The sequence below is a fragment of the Micropterus dolomieu genome, linkage group LG03, assembly GCF_021292245.1.
Source record: "Micropterus dolomieu isolate WLL.071019.BEF.003 ecotype Adirondacks linkage group LG03, ASM2129224v1, whole genome shotgun sequence".
Classification (NCBI taxonomy): Eukaryota; Metazoa; Chordata; class Actinopteri; order Centrarchiformes; family Centrarchidae; genus Micropterus; species Micropterus dolomieu.
Window position 1 is genome coordinate 17,928,762 of NC_060152.1, and position 24,298 is coordinate 17,953,059.

Genomic DNA, 24,298 nt, shown 5'->3' on the forward strand with positions numbered 1-24,298 from the left:
GAAAATAATTAAGGGTCAGTATAAATTAAATCTAGGATAATGTCCAATTGAACAGCAGGCAAGGTGCAATTGGTAAACATTTTCAAACAAATATATTTTAGTCACCACAAAATATATAAAATGGAATATGACCGGTAGCCCATATTAATGATGACCCTGTTCTATTAAAGTGTCCCAGAGACATAACAGTTTGACAGTAAGCATACACATAGCAGGACCCTGAAACTGAAGCAGCTGAATGGAATTCGGACATTTATTTTACTACGTTGTGAAAAATAACTATTAAAAGTGCTTCAAATGTGTATTGTATTCAACACAATTAAAGGCAAAACTCCATAAAGAAGCATTATTAAATAACTCATTTCTTTATTACTCATAAAATATACAGCAATCTCAGTACTGAAAGAACTCATTGGAGCATTGAATTCACAGTCATAATTTCTATATACATGCTAGTTTCATCCCTCTTCAAGAAAAAGCAACAAAAGAAGAAGAAAAAAAAAAACTTTCCCGCTCTAATGAATCTAGCAAATATATTGTACATATTTCCAGTTAAAAGGATTTTTCAACAGGGGACTTTTGAATCACGGTAGGATTGAGTGGTTTCTTTTTTCTGAAGTTCAAGCAAGCAAAACCTGTCAGCTAACATTGCAAAATAACATTCAAACAGAAGGAAATCAAATGCTGTCTTGTCATTGGTTTACAGTGTTTCTTCACACAAAGCTGAGCCTCAGATACCTCGGTACTGGATCAGTGCTTTTTACAAATGTTTCATTACTTACCTAGTGCGCATCACTGTACTTTCACAGCTGCCTCTACAAACCCTTGTTTTCTCAGTAACTAATGAAGGCACAAAATGAACACATAAATAGGAACCGAAAGTACAGAAATAATTTATTCTTGAAAGACTAAACCGCAATGGACAATATACAAAGGTAAGGTTGATCAACTTAAAAATAACCTGGTGTACATATCAAATGCTTTTTAAAATTACTCAGATCAGTAAATCAGATTTTTTTCCCTACAGAATAAGAAGTTTAAGACATAAACACGGCTATATTAAAACTTTGATCTCAAAAAATAAACGATCATCTCCCTGTGTGACATACAGACTTGAAGGACTAGTGCATTCTGATGGATGTAGTGTGCGGATTTCAACCTTATCTAGCTCATCAAGACAATTCAGAAATGAAAACTGGCTCCTCTGATAAACCCCCGAAAAATCTCAAACTCATTTACACAGTTAAAACTGGGATTAAAATGCATCCATGTCTTTTGGTCCCTGTTGGTTTAGCTCTCTGTGAAGTGCTACCATCCATCTTCAGCATCTTATTGCTGTACAAAAGTCGCTGTCCGCCCAACCAGTTTTTAGCACTCAAGAAGTCAGTGTTGGTAAAGCAGCGGTTACTGAGGTCCAGTATCAGCTGAAGGACACCTGGTGCTGGATGAGGTCGGGATGAGTGTGGGCCAGCCTGCTGCACCTCCTCCCTCTCTCTTGCTCTCTGGTAGGGTGGGGTATTAGACCTCTTAAGGCTCCTGTGGGGGCTTTTCTCTTCTTCTGCCCTCCCAAGCTGGCGGTGGCTGATTTTTAAGACACAATGTGTGTGTTTATGCATTTATCGCTTCCTCCTGTCCCTCAATAGGTCTCTGAATCAGAGTCATTGAGCTCCTCATCCTTGTAGAAGCCATCGTGATGGCTGATGTTGTTGAAGCTGCAGTATGAGCTGTGCTCGCTGTGCAGCATGGGCAGGCTGTCGAAGGTGACGCTCTTGGAGGGGCTGGTAGTGTAGTGGTTAATGGCACTGAAAGGGAGGGCGGGTGCCGGGGCGCAGGGGGACACAGGCATCATGGTGGCCAGGATGAGGGCTAGGCAGTCTGCCACATCTTTGTTGGGGGCACAAGCCAAGGCGGGTGTGTAACCTAAAACAAAGACAGCGCACTAGTCTTACATTTTCAATAAAAATAATACACAGTGTAATTACATGGTTTACAGGACAAGCAATGTGCATGAGCTATTTTCATTATCAATTAATCTGCCCATTAGTTTCTGATTAATCATTCTGTCCATAAAAGGTAGACAATAGTGAAAAGTGCCTGTTAAAATTTCCTAAAGGTGATGATGTTTTTTCCCCAGACAGTTCAAAGACACAGAGTTAAAAGTTTAAAAGCTTTAAAATTTTAAAACCTCACTATACTAAATACTATAAAAATAATATTGCGAATTTACCGTTTTCATCAACTGCAAGCACACTGGCTCCCTTTGCAAGCAACTCTTGTACCACCACAGTCAAACCATTTCTTGCAGCCACGTGCAGAGGCCTTAAAAGGAAGATAAAAGATGGACGTGCCAACAGACAAGTCAATATTTTACAGTTTGTATCTTTACATTAATAATTCAAATCCCCACAGTAATCCACCAACGTTACCACTCAATTCCAACACTGATGCAGCAAGAGACACTAATGTAATACAAGTGATACATACGTCTGTAAGGCGGCATTAGTGGCATTTATGAGGTTTCTATCTGTAATCTTCTCCAATATCAACAAGGCACTGGTTTCATGTCCCTGCAGAAAACAGATAAAGTACAATGAATATAAAAAACAACCTGTAAATAAACATTATTTGTAGTATTTAAACAGTTACTTGCAGGAACATAGCGTATATTTGTAGAATGTAAGAACACTGCCACCATATGGTAATACATACCTTACTGCAGGCGAGATGAAGTGCAGTGTTCTTCACAGCATCCTGCAGAGTGAGATCTGCTTTCGCACTGCTCACCAGCAATTCTGAAAGTTGACAGTGAGAAAGATGAATTTTATTGGAAAACACAATAACGTTAATTCAATACATTGCTGATTATTATATCCCACAGTGATATTTTCAGCCGGTGGTTAAAGCAGAGAAGCTTTCATACCAACAGCATTTGTTTGGCCATTTTCGGCAGCCATCATGAGTGGGGTCTTCCCTGTGGCATCGACACTGTTGACCTGTGCGTTGTGGCTCAGCAGCAGCTGGAGACACTCTACATGGTCAGTGAAGGCTGCTGCATGTAGTGGGGTCCTGCACAAATAACATAAAAACAAGGCTCATTTTTTTTTATGAAATAGTCCATCAGGCAACTTGTCTAGTATTAGGAAACTCTTGAGGGTGCAATTTCTGGTTCTACTTGTATTCATGAGTGTGTATACCTGTTTTTACTGTCTTTGGCATTGACAATGGCAGGGCCCAAAGTGTCTATCAGCATCTCAGCTGCACCTTCGTTGTCATGGATCCTAAAAAGAAAAAAGCCCAGTTATTTCATCTGTTAGCGGTTCTGTCCTCAAATGCATTAATCCAGACAGCTCTAGATCTTACACAGCACAGTGGAGGGGGCTGAAAGAATTGCCTTCGGCCTTGTGAAAAACCTCTTGTTCCAGCAAAACCTCGACACACGTATCGTGACCTGCAGGGAAAGAAAGAAAGCGTTAACCACATCAAGAGCATATATTACTATAAACAGATATACATTTCCATGACTAAAATTTGTTTTTTTAAGAGGTCTCAAATCTTAATCTCTGTACCATTGTAGCAGGCCCAGTGCAGTGGGGTGTAGCCTTGGTTGTCTGTTAAGACAGGGAGTGTTTCCACTGATTGGGCAGCATGCAGCAGGCCTCCCAGTACCCCAATGTGTCCACACGCTGCTGCCAGGTGGACCGGTGTACGCCCTTTACAGTCTCGCACCAGGAAGTTGGCGCTGTGCTGTAGCAAGGCCTCCACACATTCCTCGTGGCCGGTCACCGCCTGCGGCCAGAAAACAGTAGATGCAAATGTAAATGCGCCGTACTTATCTCGTATCTTGCCCAAGGACACTTCGACACGCAACCAGGGGGAGCCAGGGATTGAACCGCCGACCTTCCGATTAACGGCCAACCCGCTCTACCTCCTGAGCCACAGCCGCAATCATTGAGGATATGATGTGATCGTGCATTTCAAATGATCTGATGAGAGCTGACCAATATTTTGGATGTTGTTTTTTGCTTCCATAGACAAATGGGCAGGCCCAAATCTAGAATCTGAGTTTACAACTGATTAAGGTGAAAAAAATCCATATTTGTATAGTTATAACATGTCTGGCAACATCTCAAACATACGCACAAGCACATTGATGTGAACGGTAAAGTGGATAACAAAAGTTTAATTTAATATTTATTTTGGCAGGAAAAAGTGCACTACACAAAAAAAAAAAAATCAACAGTTAAAACTAGGGTCACAATAAAAAGCAAAAACAGTACATATATAGTATGTGTCCGTGTATGTAAGAATGTAAGGTCTGCTTACTCCTCTATGTAGGGCTGTCCTGCCCCACTTATCTTTGGCTTCTACACTGGCCCCCTTATTTAGCAGAGAATACACACAATCTGTGTGTCCACTCAGGACCGACAGCATCAGGGGCGTTCTAAGAGATAACAGACAATGATGTCAACAATTACTTTAGAATATGAGGGGAAAAAAATAAAATAAAAAAAATCACCAACAAATTTTACTTACTGGCCATTTCCATCTTGAATGTCTACTGCACTTTGAAGATCAGCATTTCCTATCAGCAAACGCAAACATTCTGAATGACCATTAGTAGCTGTAGGGAAAGAATAAACACTCCATTAGCATATTATATATATATATATATATAGGCAAATTCATGAGACACTAACTCCTGGTTCATACCTGCAGCATGAATGGGGGTTCGCTTCAAGGTGAAGTCTTTGACCAGGATGGATGCTCCCTGGTTGATTAAGACGTCAACACACTCTACATGGCCCTTAAAGGCAGCCAGGTCTAGGGGTGTGCGCCCTTGGCTGTTTCTCACATCCAGATCTAGTAGAGACTGCACTAGAACCTCCATAGCTTGGTGGTGACCATGGTATGCCTACAAGATTGATTTACCATGAATATGTTAACACAAATGAGATGAGATTGAGGATAACGCCATGATAAGGATAATGGGATAAATAATGATACACATTACTCACAGCAAGGTGCAATGGGCTGACGGGGGCTCTGACATCAGAATCATTCAGGATGTCTGTCCCTGAGGTTTCCATTAGCTGCACAAACCAGGTACTCAAGTTAGAACCTACTTCAGACACAATCACTTACTTAGCTATGAAGCTTGGGATTACAGATATTGAGCATTGTGGCCTACTCTGAAGGTAAAAATCAGACAAAAGATCTGCACAGTTTGAGCAGATTGACCCGCAATCATGTAGATCACAACCACCAGAGTGACAAATGTGTCTATAAATATACTTGTGCTTTGTGATGGTTATTTTAGTTGCTTTGTTAAATTAAATTTGCTGGAAGCTATCACAGTACATTGTGCAAATCTTTTCTGTTTGACATTTCCCTTCAGTTTGATTGTGGCCTACTCTACCAACATAAAAAACTACAAACATAAACAAGGAACAAAAGTACAAATTCAACTCACCACATCTAAAGGTGTTTCACTTGCAATCTGTACAAGAATGGAAGAAGCAGCAATGCAATAAACATCATTACAATACAGCTTATATGGCATATATAAATAGCATATCTCCAATATATGGAGATGCTGGTTGTTATGCGTCATGTACTCTGGAGTGAAGTTCTCACCAGCTCCAGGCAGAGGCGATGTCCATACGCCGAAGCGTAGTGCACAGCATTATAGCCCTGATTGTCCCGGATCCCTGGATTTGCATCATTTCGCAGTAAATATTCCAGGCACCTGCAGACACAACAAAGAGACTGTAGTCAAGGAAACACCATCGTCTTTCAAGTCTTGAACTGTTACTTAGCATAGCCAATAATGCAACTGAGCTTGCATCCATGAAAACCCCTCAAACATAACCCGCCTCCCACATAGCCATCACCTCCTTTAAGAAACTGAATTTTTAAAAAGTGTTACTGACTTTCCATCTGTGTCAGAAGCAGCGGCGTAGTGGAGAGGAGCGCAGCCCCGCTCATCTACGTCATTGACGCTGGCCCCAGAGCCCACCAGAGCAAACAGGCACTGGTAGTTACAGTTGGCAGCAGCATAGTGCAGAGGGGTCCTGGAAAAGCAAACATGGCTGAGTTCCCTGTTCAAATTTGACCAAGATACTAGCGTAGCACAAACCAAATCCACAATTAAATGCTTCAAACCTGCCAAAGCTGTCCTTTCTGTTAAAGTCTGCTCCCGTGTTGAGGAGAAGATTGAGACATTCCAGGTTTCTGAGGGGTTAGCGAGATTATTATGAAAGGACACATACAATGGTAGTCTTTTTGTTACAGGTCATGAACTACATCTTAACACTTGGTTATATATTAATAATACTATTGAGCTGTCCTGTACTCACCCTCCAGCTGCTGCAGCATGTAAACAGGTCCTTCCAAAGTCATCAGGAGTATCAATATCAAATCCTGCATCAAAGTAAAGGATTACGAACAAGATCCTGCATACTGTATATGAGGTTTTACATTAGAGATGGTGTACAGGTTTTAACATTTTGGTTATCAGTGAAAGACTTGCTCACCTGAAGACAGGAGCTTTCGGCAGCAGTCAGAGAATCCACTGAGAGCAGCCAGATGCAATGGGAACATGCCATGAATCCCTCGTCTGAAAAAGACACAATTTTCATATATTGATTTAGCCAGAACAACCTAAATATCAGTGGTAGGGTAGAATATTTCTATTCATAGTACAGAATCATCTGTATCAGTTACATAACATACACTGCACGTCTGCTTTGGAGAGGTCTAAACTTGCAACTCATCCAAGATGTGTAAAATTGGAACGGCTGCTCGAAGTGTTGCTGAAAAAGGGCAGACAGGATCACTTACTTCGCAGTGTCAGCTCTGTTGGTGATGAGGGTGTTGATGAGGAGCTCGTGTCCGTATCGAGCTGCAATGTGCAATGGTGTATTTCCGTTCTTATCTTCACAGTCAATCTCGGCACCTTCAGAAAAAAAACAAAACACACTAAGCAGTTAGCTGGTGTTACACTGAGAAGCAGTTTTGGTTTTACAAAACAAGCATTGACAAATAAAGTCAGCAAGGCTGAATTTTACGAGGAGCTCACCATTCTCAATAATTGCTTGAGACCTAGAAAACCTCCCGTGGATGGCCGTCATGTGAAGTGGAGTCTTACCATCTTTACTCTGAAGTGAAACAAAAACATGGTGGTATCACAATGCAGGTCATTACTATGGCTTTCAGCTATAACAGGGTATATACAGGAAACCTAAAGTAAGATTCAATACCTTTTAAGACCTTTTCAACATATTCTAGCATAATATTACAAAATGTATTAAAAGTATATTGTTAATGTAGTAGTAAACTGTTAGTTTGATATTATTATTTATGTTGCTATATTCATTATAATTTCATGTAATAGTACAGTATATAGCTAACCACTATTATAATATTAATTCCAGTTACAGCTGTTTCATTTTGTGTTTTATAAATTTTTTTATTCATTTACTTTGTGCAAGAAAAATGCTCTGTATGGTAGCCTAGTTAATCTTAAGTAGGTTAGTAACTTGTCGATAATCATAACCATTTATGCAGAAAGATGAGTTCAGCATTTGAAAAGTTTGTTGTAGCAAATCAAACTTTTTTAAAAATCCTGTTCCATCCAGGCTGTGATTGATCTGTTCACGAAAAGTGACACTGACGAGCACATCGGCTTTATGAAAAGTTGAACGTGTTTCAATAAAAGGGATCGATTTAGCCAAATAGCCAGCTAACGTTAGCCAAACCAATACGCTGCTTATATTTTCCCTGTTGTCTTCTGTCTTACCGCTTCACCTGCTGATGGCACATCTTGCTCTTGTTTTTGAGTAACAGGGCTGTTCAAGCGGCCACAGAGCTCAATCCGACCATGTTTTGAGCGATTAGCATTGGGGGTCATTGGTAGTGGAAGATTTTGGTCGGCTGTAACTGTTACTCGTGAATCAGTTTTCTGGTTCGCACGGATCTATTTTTAGGGGCGTATGAGAGTGAAGTGCTGCACGCTAGATCCCTGCACCTAACGTTATACAGAAGAATCACACAGTCACTATGCCCTGCCTATTTAGTAATTTTGGCTATGCAATATAAATAAATACATTCACCCACACTTTTAGCATACAAACTCTGGTCAAAAAGAATTTTCACATTGAAAAAAATATCTACAAAATTTAATACCATGTTAAATGGCGATTAAAGCCATTAAAAAGTCTTAATTTTCACAAAATTGATTTATTACCTTTTAAGACTTTTTAAGACCCCACAGACACCCTGTATAAAGTATATTCCCCAAACAACAGGATCCAAAAGACTACAAGAAGTTAGAAAGCTGCATTTCTGGAATTCACCACCCAAAAAAGGAGGCACAGTAAAGTTTTACTGCAATTACATTAACATAAATAAACACTTCACACACAAGCAACAAGTGTGTGAAGTATTAACCACAAATATTCAGTTTTGTTTTGACTGTCAATAGTACTAGTGCAATTATTTCTCAATCTGTTTCTGGAAAAGGAGTGCCAGTTATTAAGAAACCGCTTTCCCAGATCATAATGACTAACCTTTTTTGTCAAGTAATCAGGGTTAAAACAGTGACATTGTGGTTTTTACTCACCTTGATGTTGACGTCGGCCCCGTTGCACACTAGGAGCTCCAGACAGAGCGCCCCATGGCGTGAAGCGGCGGTAAAATGAAGAGGTGCGAAACCCTTCTCGTTCACCTGATTGACGTTAGCGCCGCAATCAATGAGCTCGTTCACCACCACGTCCTGCCCGTTGTAGCAGGCCACGTGGAGGGGTGTGTTGCCATAAGCGTTTGGCTCATTGATCTAAATGGAAAGATAAACAGGGAGTAGAAATGACACCCCTGTCGCTCATCAAGGCAAACTGGTATTATACGGTCAATCCTTTTATAAATAAACCAAAACATGTTTCAGGACAGGTTATGTGTTATTACATTTCTGTCCTCTGCTGATCATATCCTAATATCTAGCAGTGTCTAAAAGCTTGTGGGTGGAACTCACATCCACCCCCAGGTCCAGGAAGTATTTGACAACACTGATCATTCCACTGGAGGCTGCTGCATGTAAAGGGGTGTAAGATTTCTTATCTTTGCAGGCCACCTCGGCTCCGTGAGATGCCAGCAGCTTCACCACTTCTATGTGGCCTGAAGACAAAAACAGAATGATTTCATTACATACATTTCATACGTAAATTTCATTGGGTTAAATCACAACATGAGTGTTCATTTTAAAATTTAATTTTGGTGCCTTTATTAAATACTGGAGAAAAGAAATGTCCTGTAGACTTTCACTGAGCATAACATAAGAGGAACTCCTAAAATTATACAGAAAATGAATAATGTGATGTTGAAATGTATTACCCATGTAGGCTGCCCAGTGGATTGCACGGCGGTCCCTCTTGTCAAAGGCATTGATGTTTGCTCCTCTGGAGAGCAAGAGCCTCACCATCTAACAGTAGCAACAGAGAAAAACAGAGCAATCAGGAAATATGTCAAGGGAGGATGCAACCTGAACAACACTAATTCAATCAATGTGGCAGCTCGTATAACCATTGATGATGGTGTTTAATGTCTTAACACTTAGCCGATGGACTGATTATCTGGTCTACACCACATGCATGCATACAGTTTACTTCAGTTTAATCTGGTCTCATAAATTAGATGAGCCTCAACAACGCTATAAATTGTTTTTTAAATTACTGAGAAAATGTGAGTTGATTAAAGTTTGAAATTTTGAATGCAATGACTACAGGCAGATCAACAGGACAAGAAGACATAAAGCATGCAACTATCCATTACTGGAATAACCACAGACTTTTATGCACTTGATTTGCATAAACACTTCATTAGACTAGACATTAACGCCTTTAAGATAACTCATTTGCATACGAGTATATGATTGCAATGATTCATTTGCATGCAAGCATGTGATTGGACAAGCAATGACTGTTCACTTAGAGTCACTGAGTGTGTGAACACAATTTATGGCTGACAGCTTGTAGTGTTAGTCTGCATGCATGTGGGAAAATGTGCTAATTTCTAAACAAGCTATGACTGGTTCATTGAAAAGCAGCTTTATTGTTTGATGAGCTGCGGCTTCGACAACTTGAGAGTTTTTCTTGGCGTTTGGATTTGTGCAACTGACTCCTGGATCAGAAGGCTAATTATTATCATCCCATCAAAACTCTTCTAAACACCAATATAACAGAAGCTTAGCTTAGGCCCCATCCACACTACTCTGTTTTAGTTTACAAAATGGAGAATTAAAACGAGTACGATGCGTTTTGGAGTTGATCTCCGTCTACATTCAAACGACTGAAAACGCACAGCTAGGGCCCGTTCAGGTACACTGGACATGCGCATGCCAGCATAAACAAGAAGCAGATGGTCTATTCCGTAGTTCCATAAGATTTGGCGAAAGAATAAATAATTTTTTTTTTTTTTTTTTTGCATGCACCAATAACGAGCTGGGACCGTTACTGAATGTAACACGGGAGTGTGGGGACAGAAATCAAACTGGGAGTCGTTGCAACGTACATAATATTTTAATAAAAATACGATGTCAAAAACCCGGTCAGTAGCATCGTGTTTCTGCTTTGCAAGACCCAAAAAACTAAATTAATATTAAAGCACTTCTTTCGAGTACAGCTCAATCAAACAATACTTTAGGCTTAAGATTACCTCCAGATGACCACTGAAGGCTGCATGGTGCAGCGCAGTGCGGCCTGCTCTATCTGACACATTGACATTGCTGAGAAGTGGGACGAGGGCTTCAGCGCAGCGGACAGCCTTATTCGCTGCGGCGATGTGAAGCGGCGTCTGCCAGTTCTTGTCTCTGGCGTTTACATCAGCAGAGTGTTTCAGCAACACCTGGACAGCCTCCTGCAAGAAGCAGTCATGCGTAGGTTTACGTTTCACATTATTTAGATTTGAAAAACACAATAGAACAAGTTGGTGTTATACGCAATCAAAGGAACATTCCTATACCTCACTGCAGGAGGCCACAGCCCGGTGCAGAGGAGTGAGCCACTTGTTATCTTTGGCATTTACTCTGGCACCTACAAGTCAGAAGACAATGGCTGTCAGACTGTGTATAGAGTTTCATGACATCAAGTGCACCATTTCAACAACGACTAAAGCCTTTTTGACATTTTGAAATTTGCATTACAGACTTCAAACAAAACTGTATATTAGGACCTGCATGTACAGCAGAGAGAAGAAAGGTGCTGATGACTTTTCCCAAGGTGATTTTTAAAGGTTCAAGTGGATGCAAACATCATGAAAAACAAACTTCTCAAATGACTATTTTGGTCATCATATTTTTAAATACAGTCCCATCCAAAGTATTGGAACGGTAAGGCAAATTCTTTTGTTTTTTGTTGTTCACTGCAGACATTTGGGTTTAAGATCAAAAGATGAGTATGAGACAAGACTTTCATTTCCTGGCATTCACATCTAGATGTGTTAAACAACTTAGGACATATCACCGTTTTTATTAGACCACAGCATTCTTAGGTGAGCAAAAGTAATGGAACAAATAATCTTAAAGTAAATAACTTAATATAACTAATAATTTAATATTTGGTGGCATAACCCTTGCTTGCAATAACTGCCTCAAGCCTGTGACCCAAACTGTTGCTTTCTTCATTTATGATGCTATTCCAGGCTTTTACCTCAGCTTCTTTCGGTTCTTGTTTCTTTCGGGGTGTTTCTCCCCTCTTAAGGAGGCGAAATGCATGCTCTATTGGGTTAAGGTCAGCTGATTGACTTGGCCAATCTAAAACATTCCACTTTTTCCCCCGATGAAGTAATTTTTGTTGGCAGTGTGCTTTGGGTCATTGTCCTGCTGCATGATAAACTTCCTCTCGATTAGTTCAATGCATTTCTCCGTAAATTGGCAGACAAAATGTTTCTGTCCACTTCTGAATTCATTCTGCTGCTACCATCATCAGTTACATCATCAATAAATATTAATGAGCCTGTTCCAGAAGCAGCCATGCACGGCCAAGCCATGACATTACCTCCGCCATGCTTCACAGATTGTATACTTCGGATCATAAGCAGTTTCTTTCTTTCTCCACACTTTGGCCTTTCCATCACTTTGGTAGAGATTAATCTTGGTCTCATCAGTCCATATGATTGTGTTTCAGAACTTTTACGGCTCATGTCTGTACTTCTTTGCAAATTTAAATCTGGCCCTCCGATTCTTCCTGCTGAGTGGTTTGCATCTTGTGGTGTGGCCTCTATATTTCTGCTCTGTGAGTCTTCTTTGAACAGTGGATTGTGATACCTTCACCCCTGCACTGTGGAGGTCGTTGGTGATGTCACTTACTGATGTTTTGAGGGTTTTCTTCACAGCTCTCAAGATATTTCTGTCTTCAACTACTGTTGTTTTCCTTGCCGACCTGTTGGACGTCTGTTGCTCAGTACACCAGTAGTTTCTTTCTTTTTCAGGACATTCCAAATTGTTGTGCTTGCTATACTCAATGTTTGTCCACTGGCTCTGGTTGATTTTCGTTCTTTTCTCAGCTTGACAATGGCTTGCTTTTCTCCCATAGACAGCTCTCTGGTCTTCATGTTGGTTTATCCTCTTTAATAGGAAATGCAGTCTTTATAGTTTGAACCAAGGATGAAAACTTAGACTAATCATGCAGAGCTCTTTAATGTTTGAACAATTAACCTAAAAGGCAACACCTGGGCAACAAGAAACATGTTCCAATAGTTTTTCCTCACTTGAAAAATGGGTGGGTTCAAACAAAGGGTGGTATGTCCTGAGTTGTTGAAATAATGAAATAATGATAATAACATATAATACGTGACCATATTTGTCACATATTAACAATCTCATTAACCTTTTAACAAGCCCAAATTGTGACAATTACATAATTTCTGCTCTTTCGTGTAACTGAAAAAATTAACAGCTAACTCTGATGCCTGAGAAACACATAATTTCTATTTTGTAACATTAAACCAATATTTGTTTCCTAAACCATGTCGTTTTCAGATATTGCTGGATATCTGACATCAATGCTCAAGATGAAAGGTTACAATTTTTTAATAATGACTTCAAAGTGCTCTGCACGACAAGCATGAGAGAAATTTGCATGGTCGTATTTGACAGCTTCTTTGTATAAATCCTCTTTTGAAAAAACACACCTGAAAGAATCAGCAGCTCGATAATTTCTGCATCTCCAAGATAGGCAGCAGCGTGCAGTGGAGTTCGCTTCTCATTGTCCTGTGATGAGTCAACAGAAAGACAGTTTGCATTTACATCTTAACCTTGATTCCTACCTTACTTTTTACAGGTTAATTTGGTCCTGATCTGATGTGACATTAAAACTTCATGTTCTCTTTTTACTAATTTGTAACATTACAATGCTAGAAAGGAAAAATAATCAATAAATGTTGACACACAGTCACCATTCATGACCAAAAGTGGGTTTAACACAAATCCAGTAACTTGAAAGCCTCCCAGTGAAACGTAAGCAAGTACAAACCAACCCTGATTTTGAAACACTCCCCCATCCCCACCCCTTAGAGCAGTAATGGTGAGGAATGCAATAAAATAAGCAGAGCCAGATCATGCAGTGAGTAACTGCAACTGTAAAAAACAAACTATGTGCTTTTTGTACTCAGCAACTATTTACTGAAAGAGTTTTATGAGGACTTTCAACCACAATTATACATTAGAGGTTTTTAATTCAGTGCTGTGGGGATGTTTTTAAAGTATAGCAATAATGTTAAGGAAACAGATGCAGAATTAGTGAGTGTGTTGGGATTTACCTGTGCATTCACATCCTCTTTTTTGAATATGAGCGAGCGCACTTCATCTGGGTCCACATTGAAAATAGCTTTCAGCAAAGCAGGCTGTAAAAGAAAGAGACGGTGTCAAAATCATCAATGACCTACGAAGTGAACAACCTTGGTATTCCAACTTGAAACGCCAACAGCATAGGTCAAATATGAGAAAACAACCATTCAAACCTTGGAGACCTTAGACCATAGCACGACTTCAGGATACTCGCCATCAAGCACCACAATACACACGCAACTCATTTGCTCAGGTATTACAGGTATTGCGGCCTAGGTGGTAACTGCTAGGGACGCGAAACTCCTAGGGTAGGTCCAGTTCACAGCACGTAACTCAGGCGCAAAAATCCGCACACTTCTACTTCTAGGGGGCGCTATAAGCAAGGTCAACGTGTTTGGCCTTGGAACTCCAGCCTACGAAGGCGGATGTAAAAAACCTTATATCCACGCGTTCGGGGGATCGAGCTGAATCTCGTGGTATAGGCCACGCCCATTTCCGCCTAGACTTTTTTTTCGCTACATCGCGAAAACTGAAAAACCTATTTTAATTAACTCCTCCGAAGCCGCAAGTCCGATCGACACCAAACTTGGCACGGATTATCTCTGGACCAAGCTGATGAAAGGTTGTAGAGGAAATTTTGATCCGACAAAAAATGGCGCACTTATATGCTAGCAAACGTTTGCAAAAAACGCTACTAACAGGAAATTATGTCATATCTTCGCTTTGGAATGGCCGATCGACACCAAATTTGGAGCGTTAATGTGGGACGCCCCCCTGAGGGCCTCTGCAAAATTTGGTGCAACTCGCACCTATGTGGCGCTATTTAATCCAAGAAAATTGTTCCTCTGTAACCACAAGTCACACTGAAATGAAACCAGTGCCGAATTCTTCAGTGTGGTACTCTTACTACATGCACCAAAGTTGACCCAAATATACCAATAGGTGGCGCTGTTATACACACGCACATTAAAGACGTAAAAAAAAAACCCCCATTGACTTACATGCATTTTATATCTCTATAACCACAAGTCCGATTGACACCAAATTTGGGTCAATTGTTCCCCATGGGGCCCTGATCACACCTGAATTCGGCCAAAAGGTGGCGCTATAATCGATGCTCAAATACCCCATTCATTTCAATGGGAATTTCAACCAAAGGACATTTTGCAGGATAACTACGGCTCACTACATCGCACATTCATAAACCTTATGTCTACGTGTTTGAGGGATGCTGCCGAATCCTATGGTATAGGATACACCTCTGTGCAATGATGTTTTCATTTCGCGAAATTGCCCAAACTGGAAAACCTATTTTAATTAACTCCTCCGAAGCCGCAAGTCCGATTGACACGAAACTTGGCACAGACCATCTCTGGACCAAGCCGAAGAAAGTTTGTAGAGGGAATTTTGATCCGACAAAAAACGGCCAAATTATAAGCTAAAACTTATATTTGCAATGTCCGCTCTACACCAAACTCGGGGACCTTATCTGGCATGGCCTCCCGAGAGCCTGCGTGAAATCTGGCATCAATCGGCCTCTAGGTGGTGCAATAAATTGGAAATCAAATGACACTGGCATACACATACTCTGTAACCGCAAGCCCCTTTCATTTAAAACTCTGGTCGTTTATTCTCCACGGGCCCCCGAGCCACGGCGGGTTCCATGGACAATAAATCATGGCGGGCCCGGGCTGACTCGCGCGACCTCCGCAGGGCCAGGGGGCGGCTTGTGCCGGGAGACTTGGACCCCGCTTACAACCGCTTGCAGTTCTAGTTCTTATATTGTTCTTGCCCCGACTTCTTGAAAAGTTGTTAATTTGGCCCCACCCTTCTTAGGGGTGTATACACAGCAAAAGAATTACTGTGTGAACTTGGAACTGGTGAAAAAATATATCAAAGATTGCCCAGAGTAACTGTGTTTTTAAGATATGTAAGTGAAACCATATTAAAGATTTAATGCAATATTTATCCATGTGGGAGTAGTTATTCATTGTGGCAGCATTTTTAAGACAAGGCTCTCTTATAACACTTGCAATGTCTCTGACTAGTGGGTTTGAACTGAGAACCCAATGTTTAAACACAGCAGACAAAAATCTTGACAGAGCGTCATCTTGTCCATGTATTTGCCCACATACTCACAATGGTCAACGTAATGACAACCTCAAGCAATAACTTCAATATCAGGCTGCAAACATTTCTACTTTTGACCACCAGCTAGTATTAATCACTCACTTCTTGGTAAAGCATACTTTTTCCACAAAATAAATGACTGGAATCCCAAAGAGAGTCAATTTATCATTACCACGGTTTTGTTCATGTTGGATGGCCTGGTCCGACAGAAAGCACGAAGCAGGCAACTGATTGTTGCTCGTGTGCTTGTTTAATACTACAGTGTGCTAATGGACCTTCATGTGTCATGTAGGCTAGCTACACACTGCTGCTCCCCTATCTGATCCACTAAAACACCAGCAGAAAGTCTTTGATCGGTCAGCTTTCCACTGCCTTTGGGAGGAGGCTGGCTTGGATGGCGAGAATAGTGAGGGCAGGGGATCCCTTCCAGAGGCTGCAATTGGTTCCCTATGAAAGACCCAGATGGAACATTCCTAGCTTCCACAAAACCTTAACTCTTCCCTAACTTAAGTCAAGTTTAAAAACAAATTAAGATGTGAATGTGGTCTTACAGCTGCCACAATCACAGTTAAGTTTTTTCCCCACAAGTTATAGATGTGAAATTTGGCAATACTTGAAATGTTGTGTGTCATGTGAACAATAATAACCATTGGATGCGCAATGTGCACCTATGTATCTAAAACAAAATGTAAGATAAAGACGCAGAGGGGTTCCTGTTACAGAGAGTGCCAAGAGTCAGCCGGTGTTAAAATCACCTACTGTAATGTTTGTCTGGAATTAAAACCTGTATTATCTTGTTTTGCCTATATCTGCCTTAAATCGGTGGAAAAACTGCCACCAAAACTGAGGGAAATATTAAATAAGCCTAATGTTTGAGAGAAGAAAAACACTGACCAAATATTTTATCAAAACACTCTACAGCTCAGCATACATTCACTTCCATGAATTGGAGTTATGATGATGCAGAGTACATTTGTTCATTAAGATGTCATCCTTCATTTAACCCTCCAGGCTGCCTAGCTAGCTAATTAACTAATGTGCAGCCATGTAGCTCACAAGTCTTCATTTCCAAAAGACCTCTAGTTTAAATGGCATAGTTTTAGCCACACATTTTACAAACCATACCAAATACAACAAGCTATGTTTGGATCCGTCTTTCTGTAGTGCTTCCCAATATGTTTCAGTTGCTCACAACTATTCCAAGCTTTATGAAAGTCAAGCATGGAGCCAAGCACTTTCGCCTTTTGCTGACAGAAATAAATGGTACTCTATGTCCCTGAGTATGCAATAAACCTCTGAATTAAACAAATCTAAAGTCAAACATTGCAAGCACTACTGTTTTGTATTAAACTAAACATCTATTGTGAACAATTTGCTATGGATAATTCAGTGGGTAAGATTATTCCCTTTGAAGTATACTGAAAACAACAGGACAAGATAAGCTATGCCCACGTACAAATTTGAGCCACATGACGCATTTCAGCAGTGGGATTGATGCGCAATAAGTATTAGAAAAAGCAAGACAAAGACTGCCCATATAATCAATTAGCTTACAGTCGCTTTTTATAAATGCAAGACAATCCTGTCATTCAGTTATTATAATGCCTGTGAATATCTGCAGGGCACAACAGTGGTCAGATTTACTGGGAATGAAATCAGGTTAACAAGCAGACACTTGTGCTTTGTACACTGTTTCATTTTGACCCCCCCCCCCACACACACACACAATGAAAAGGGTGGACAAATCCGCATTCAGTCGCTTTTCATTTCTTCAGTCCAACACAACTGGTGTAGGAGATTTTCTATGCTTCTCTGGCTGCACGACTATGTACCTCCTCTCCTCACACAAGCCAGCCTAGTTAATACTATCACCATGGAGACAGCTCTTTGGCAACTCACAACAGGTACACAATCACTCAAGCACGCACCAAACACACACACACACACATACATACACTTACATGTGTTAAAAAATAGCAAGCATGTCCAAAACACATAGCCCTTAAATGATAACAGAAGGCTATTCTCGTTTTCACAAGTAGGTGGCAAGTGTTTAATACAGCCAGAGGACGCAATGTCTAATCCTGTCACATTGCCATTCACTTCATACATGCATCCTAGCCATTACACAACAGTTTACCTGCATGTATACCGTTCACATAGTACAAATAAATACATTTTGGAAAACAACTACTTCCTAAATAGCTAAGAGGGATTAACTTATTAGCAGGATATAAAAGGGGATAAACAGTAATGGCGTGTGATCCCGAACATAACTGAACTGTAACACTGTTATAAATCTGCTTTAGAAAATAAATATGAAGAGAATCACGAAACTGACCAGGGAAGAATGCCTGACAGATTCGCACAAGTGGTGGTAACGTTATTCAAACAAGATTAAACATTTCGTTAAGGGGAATCGGTGCATAAAAGCTACAAGCTAAGTGTTAACATGTTATCCAGTCGTATAGCTATCATAAAACCCCACCAGCTGAGGAAGATAACATAGCTACATATGTCACAAACGTCCAGTTGTCACAATAACATCGCAATCAACAGATTGCTTTGGTTGTTAAGCTAATCATCTCACCACATAACAGAGATCTTGTGGCTATTATTAAACCACATAACCACTTAGAAGCGACATTCAAGCTCAGTTGTGTATTGTTTAGTCACAACATGCTAACTAGTCACTTCCAAACGGGCAAGTTAAGCTAGTAGCATTTCACGCAGGCTCTGGCTAATTGCTGGGGATTCACCATAGGGATTCACACAGTATCAGTACGTTAGCTGGCTACAACTCAGCAACCGCTTGGGCATGTGTCTCAAAGTAAATGTGATGCCTCTTATTATCGCCAAAAAACATGACTCAAAATGTTTTTCACCCAACAGTAACTAATGTGACTAATGACAACTGAACATCTAGCTTCACCTGAAACGTTTAAGGAAACACTTCCGTTTCAGAGAATAGCTGGAGAAAGTCGAATTACATTCCGCTGGCGAATGTTGAAATCGGGGCAGCTAGCTAACGTTAGCGTGCCAACAGTAGCTTAACTTAGGTCAGCTATTGACGCAATCATCACTTACCTGGTCTCGAATTTTGAGAACCACCATATTTCTGGAATTTTAATTGTTCTCATGCAGATTCATAAATGGATATTTGTCTCCTTCCGAATAGCAGTGTATGATCTTGGTAGCTCTCCCGCTGGTCTGCTGGAGGCCTTGCGTGACGCTAGCTTAGCTCTCTTGCTAGCTTCCTAACCTGATGGCATGGAAGCAGAGGAGTAGCGGAAACTCCATAACATTGCCGCCACCATACTTCGCCTTCCAAAAACACGCGATGCAATAGGTCAAACGCGCTGTACGTCATAGTAAGGGAGGTCGTGGTTGGTTGTTGCCAAACAGCGCTTTGTGACAGACGCGCTCTGTTGAATATTATATTGCTGTCTACGCTCATGTCACCATAAATGTAGATATTTTGTACCGAACTGTTTTAAACATATACCCGGCGTAAAATGCATTCACATTATACAGTACATTCATACTGTAAATAAATGTTTCGAGCTACGTGGCTCCGTTTGGTCGGTTTTTCAGTAACAGCTGCTTATTATTCTATGTTTAAACACCGTGACTCATCTTGAAGTTACACAAAAAGCGAGAACCATGCTACCATTGACCGCAGAGCCACTCCAGTGGAGCCACTACTGGGGGTAAAGTATTAACGTTATATCAACATCACATTCTCTCAGGAAGAGGAGTTTCTCCGGACAGACGGTCATCTGACCTGTCAACGACTCACTCATCTTCAAGAAGGTAATCCATGCCATAATGACACAAAAACATGCTACATAATTAATAAGCCACATGTAATCCATTTAATAAGTTTACATTTTGTGCATCTTACTAGCCTAATAAGTAACGTTAGCATAATACTCTTAATACACAAGTGAAAACATTTGAAATCTTGCTTTAACAAACTATATAAACACTACTTGAGTGGTAGGCCTACATGCCATTTGCCACTAAACTTAATAAACATTGTGCCACATACAATAGGCCAGTGGTTCTCAAACTTTTTCATGTCAAGGACCCCCATCTGATGGGTTATTTCTTTAGATTATTTATTTATTATAGAAAGTGCATGAAACCCATGCCCGACATTGCCTTACCTTCTGTTATTGTGTTATTTGGAAATTTATGTCAAAATAAAAGATTCCAATTTTTGCTGTGGACCCCCTGGAACCCCGATAAGGACCTGTGGGGGTCCCGGGACCGCACTTTGAGAACCACTGCAGTAGGCTAAATAGTCAGGTCATATACTGTAGGCTACACATTACACACATACACATCACCGGCCCCTCTCCTTTGCTTTTGCCTCCTGGCCTAGTGGTCACAGATATATTCTTTTTTTTTTTAATTCAGCAGTTATAACTGTTATGAATAGGCCTACTAGTTTTGTTCCTCTTTTTCCTGATCATGTTAAAACTGGTGTTGAAGGTTGGAGTAAATACATTTCTTTGTACCCACAGTGCATACTTTGGATACTAAATATTTGGATGGTGTTACACAAGCTGAAGGAAAGGGATGTTCATGCACAACTCATATGAGCTTATTGTAAGATAATAACAGTATAGTGCCATCAATTGTGGACCTGAATTACCATTTTAGAGAAAGGTATGCTCTGAAAAATCAACAGGTTGGTGTGGTTTAAATCCGAAGTGTGTTTCAAAATGTGGTGGAATATGGCCCTCTAGTGACTTACTCTTCAACTACAAGCAGGCTTTGAAAGTAACTGATGTGCATCAAATTGAATAAATTATTAATTTCAATGAGAAATATAAATACAATCTGTAAACTCTTGTGAACTTAACACAAGTGTCAATATCTGTACTTGTTACTTGTTGAGTATTAGTGACTTGTGTGACTTGTGCAATGTTTTGTGGTGATAAAATTGACAATCATTTGCATGAACTAAAAAACAAAAATATGTGCTCTAATTGTTAGTGATTTAAAATCTAGAAAATATTGTAAACTAATTTCCACTTACACAAAAATCTGATGCACAGAAGACTGATTGAAATCAGGAAAAAATGTGTTTAAGTTACCTCAGTTCAGCTATTCAGCTTAAACAGTTCAGTATAGACATAAAAAGAAAAACAGTGTTAACAGCATAACGCTAATATGTAACTGCCACAGCATTAAAACATTAAGAGCAGTGACACTTGAGCAGATTCTCTTTCTGTTAAAACAAGAAGACATTTGACAATTCTCTCATAGGAGATTAATCTTAATGCCTTTTCCCTACAGAAACACGTTAGAAATAAGAAACTACTGTAACTTATTAACTTATTAATATGTCTGATATGTGTTTCAAGCAAAGATGATTACTCCTTGTGATTCCTCTCCACCAAGTGGCATCTGTGCCATTAAGAAATTAAAAAAGCAGAATTGCAAAGTAGTACAGTTTTGTGAGTGAGGGAGGTAGCGGGGATCTTGTGAAAGAATGTTTGTTATGCTCACCAGGCCACTTTCCAGGGCAGTCTCACATTTCAAGGCACTGGATACAAAGACGGGGGAGAGGGAAAAGGTTGTGGCAGTTATGTTGATGCTTTTGGGTATAGGTTGGTCGCCTTTGCTGGGGGTAATCCTCCTGGATCTGTCCCTAAGCCCCTCGAAGGCCACAGTAACCTCAGCGGGAATACTTTCTCACTGGGGAGGCTGAGGTGGAGAGGGGTTCCCACAAATTAAATTAAGGAAAGGAGAAACAGAGGACAAAGGAGTGAATGCATAAATTGAGAAAACAGATGCACATTCACACAACTCCCCAACCTCCACCCCTCTTTAAAAGTGCACCCTGACCCTGTGTTTACACCCTTCTTGTTTACAGGACTTTGTGTGTGTGTGTGTGTGTGTGCATGTGTGTGTGTGTGAGAGAGACAGAGAGAGAGAGAGAGACAGAGACAGAGACAGAGAGAGGAAGCTTTTGCTGGTTTCTTTGTTCAAATATTTTATAGAATAAGATATTTTAAAATTCTCTGTTAGACAAAAAACCCAAAGCCCCAGTCTCGAGGTGATTCCACCTCCCACCTAAACATATATACTAATATTATTAGAAATAATAAAGAAATTACCAGACAGCTAACCAAATATTAAAATATAGTTTTTATGTGCTCTATACGAAAGTGACATGCTAGAAGGTCCCATGCTTTAATGCGCAGTCATTATTGCATTTAAAAGTAATTTTTATTTTATCCAGACAACCGGTCAGAGATGCACCCCAGAAGTTGTAGAAATGTTCATTAGAGCCAGTTCTGTTTGTGAGGAAGTCATTTCTGGCAGTGAGACAGATTTCCAGTTCTCTAAGATAACTCTGTTTGCTGTAATCATACCAAAAATAAGGGCGTGTACAGAATAAAGCAACAGCTAAGTCAGTGCAGAACAGCAGAGAAGAGACAATTCTATATCAATATGTTCTCTCTCTGTCATAGAAAACCATTGGAAGATGTGCCTCCCAGTACTTACCCAAGTATGGACAGGTTTATAAAAAGAAGAGTGTCAAACCCTCACCTCACATCTGTCAACTTTATTAAACTTTTTAAACGCTTTCTAGACAACTGTTTTACTGCACCAGTTAATACAATTGCAGCTTAAGTACACCCCACCACAGCAAATGCAAAATTACAATAACATACGCTGACAATTCGATGTCTACATGTTTGTGAGGACTGCAAAGCTCATGACATTCTTGCCCTCTTGCTGAGAAATTACACGGTCCTTAGCGCCCAGGTGCCAGCTGTGGGATCCTGCACTGCTGAAGCAGCCATGGTGACATGCATGCAGGATCACGCCTCAAATTCTCTGATGCAGGGCTATGCTCCCTGTCTGTCTAGCCGTCATGATGAGGGATAGTAAACAGCTGGACAGTCGGGGTCCTCGGATGAAAGTGGTGTCACCCACTGGGTCATTCCCAGCTGCTGTAGGACAGTAGCAGGAGTTTGGGAGCAGAGTGGATTTTAGCTCATTGTTTCCCACCACTGCTCCTGGAGTAGAGGCAGAAACCATCATCAGATAAAATCTAAATCCTTGTCATATATTGTCTTGTAAAAGTCTAAAAGAAGAGTAGGTGTTAGGGCTGCAAAATATGGTAAAAAAAATCATATTGCGATTATTTTGACAGATAGTACGACTTGTGATATGATTCATGATTAGTGGGAATGATCATTTTTGCATTACAATATTTATTTTCACTGAAAAAACTATTCAAATCATGATGACATTTGTTGGGGTCTGTATCAAAAAAACATGTTTTCTTACATCTGGAGAACAAGATTTGTAGGCCATCTCTGCAGCACTACAGTATGCCACTTCATTCTGTTTTGCTACACATTTTACCTCCATCAAAAAATTGCAACTTCTGTGATTTGGATATTGTAGTAGGCCATATTGTGATATTGATAATATTTTAATGAATTGTGCAGCCCTAGTAGGCGTTCAGTTGTAAGGCATAAGCAGAAACAAGGAAAGGCTCAAAATATGAAACAGTAATCTCTGGTGAAAAAGGCCAAACTGGATGGAGATGTATCCAAACCTTTCTTTACCTTCTTTTAGAGTCTATGATCCAAACATCCAACACAGATTGCGGTAGTTGATGTGGGAAACAGGTGAACAGAGATGAGGTTCTTCTTCTAAAGGAAAGACATTTGTTCTCTGGGCCAAACAGTAAACTAAGAAGAGGTAGTGAAAAAATGCTTTGAAGTGACAAATAAAAATGTGAGACCGTGGACAGCTGTAGATTTATGACGATGACAAATCTGCATATAATCTGTGCTAATCACACAGGCCTCGCTCCTGGTTGAGATAAAAGCATCCCGTGTTTTTACCAAAATTCACGCCACTAAGCAGTTATGCAACCAGAAGAGTGGGAAAGAGCTCAGTTGGTAGGTTCAAAGCGTATTGTTCTTTCCTATCTTTGAAGTTATGGACTGAGTGCAATGACAGACAGTTGCTGTTAGTTTCCATTGTTTAATACCCTGCCTGAGCACGTTCTAAACCACTGGACATCTAAGAATAAATGTATTAATACATTTGTCATTCATAGGTTATTGTTGTTGCACAGCTGCAACTGATGTGTCAAGGCCACACACCTTCGCTAGTCCCATTGGGGTCCCAACTGATGACAATGACTAGTACAACCGTTAGATGGCACTGTTTCCCTTTTTAATAGTCTTGTGCACGCCACAGGTGCTATTTTAGGATGTGCATCATTGCAAACTGTAGTCTGTAGGCTAGATGCAGCTGTCTTAGCATTCACATTTTGGAATTGTATGTTAT

At 40.3% G+C, this 24,298-nt stretch overlaps 2 protein-coding genes across 4 annotated transcripts in view; one reads left to right on the plus strand and one right to left on the minus strand.

The window, feature by feature from the left end:
• Positions 1-344: 344 nt before the first annotated feature.
• On the minus strand, positions 345-19,253 carry ankrd28b (ankyrin repeat domain 28b). The gene is made up of 28 exons (XM_046044690.1): positions 19,055-19,253; positions 13,810-13,893; positions 13,183-13,261; positions 11,014-11,084; positions 10,708-10,908; positions 9,388-9,475; positions 9,029-9,171; positions 8,621-8,833; positions 7,079-7,157; positions 6,841-6,955; positions 6,534-6,616; positions 6,357-6,420; positions 6,163-6,231; positions 5,931-6,071; positions 5,635-5,746; positions 5,471-5,497; positions 5,016-5,090; positions 4,711-4,912; positions 4,534-4,621; positions 4,324-4,441; positions 3,567-3,786; positions 3,361-3,448; positions 3,195-3,278; positions 2,921-3,066; positions 2,710-2,792; positions 2,485-2,567; positions 2,228-2,319; positions 345-1,920 (listed from the first exon to the last, which is right to left on the minus strand). Exons 1-28 carry the CDS (start codon positions 19,079-19,081, stop codon positions 1,637-1,639), a joined length of 3,159 nt encoding a protein of 1,052 aa, XP_045900646.1. The 5' UTR covers positions 19,082-19,253; the 3' UTR covers positions 345-1,636.
• Positions 18,303-24,298, plus strand: part of hdac9b (histone deacetylase 9b) — an 89,553-nt gene continuing 83,557 nt past the window's right edge. The window contains exons 1-2 of one of the 3 annotated variants that reach the window (XM_046044693.1): positions 18,303-18,344; positions 19,717-19,780. In XM_046044693.1, the coding sequence (XP_045900649.1) occupies positions 18,318-18,344; positions 19,717-19,780 (91 nt within the window). In that variant the 5' untranslated portion in view covers positions 18,303-18,317. Of the gene's footprint in view, positions 18,345-18,957; positions 19,781-24,298 lie in introns of those variants that run through there. The other 2 variants (XM_046044691.1, XM_046044696.1) reach the window with 2 other exon arrangements.

What these genes read in the sequence shown, in the direction of transcription:
- ankrd28b (XM_046044690.1), bottom strand. Translation starts at nt 19,081, where the DNA reads ATGGTGGTTCTCAAAATTCGAGACCAG. An exon ending in CCGAAAGCTCCTGTCTTCAG is followed by an intron (nt 6,421 to 6,533) that starts GTGAGCAAGTCT and finishes ACTTTGATGCAG; the next exon opens with GATTTGATATTGATACTCCT. An exon ending in TGGCCAAACAAATGCTGTTG is followed by an intron (nt 2,793 to 2,920) that starts GTATGAAAGCTT and finishes GTCAACTTTCAG; the next exon opens with AATTGCTGGTGAGCAGTGCG.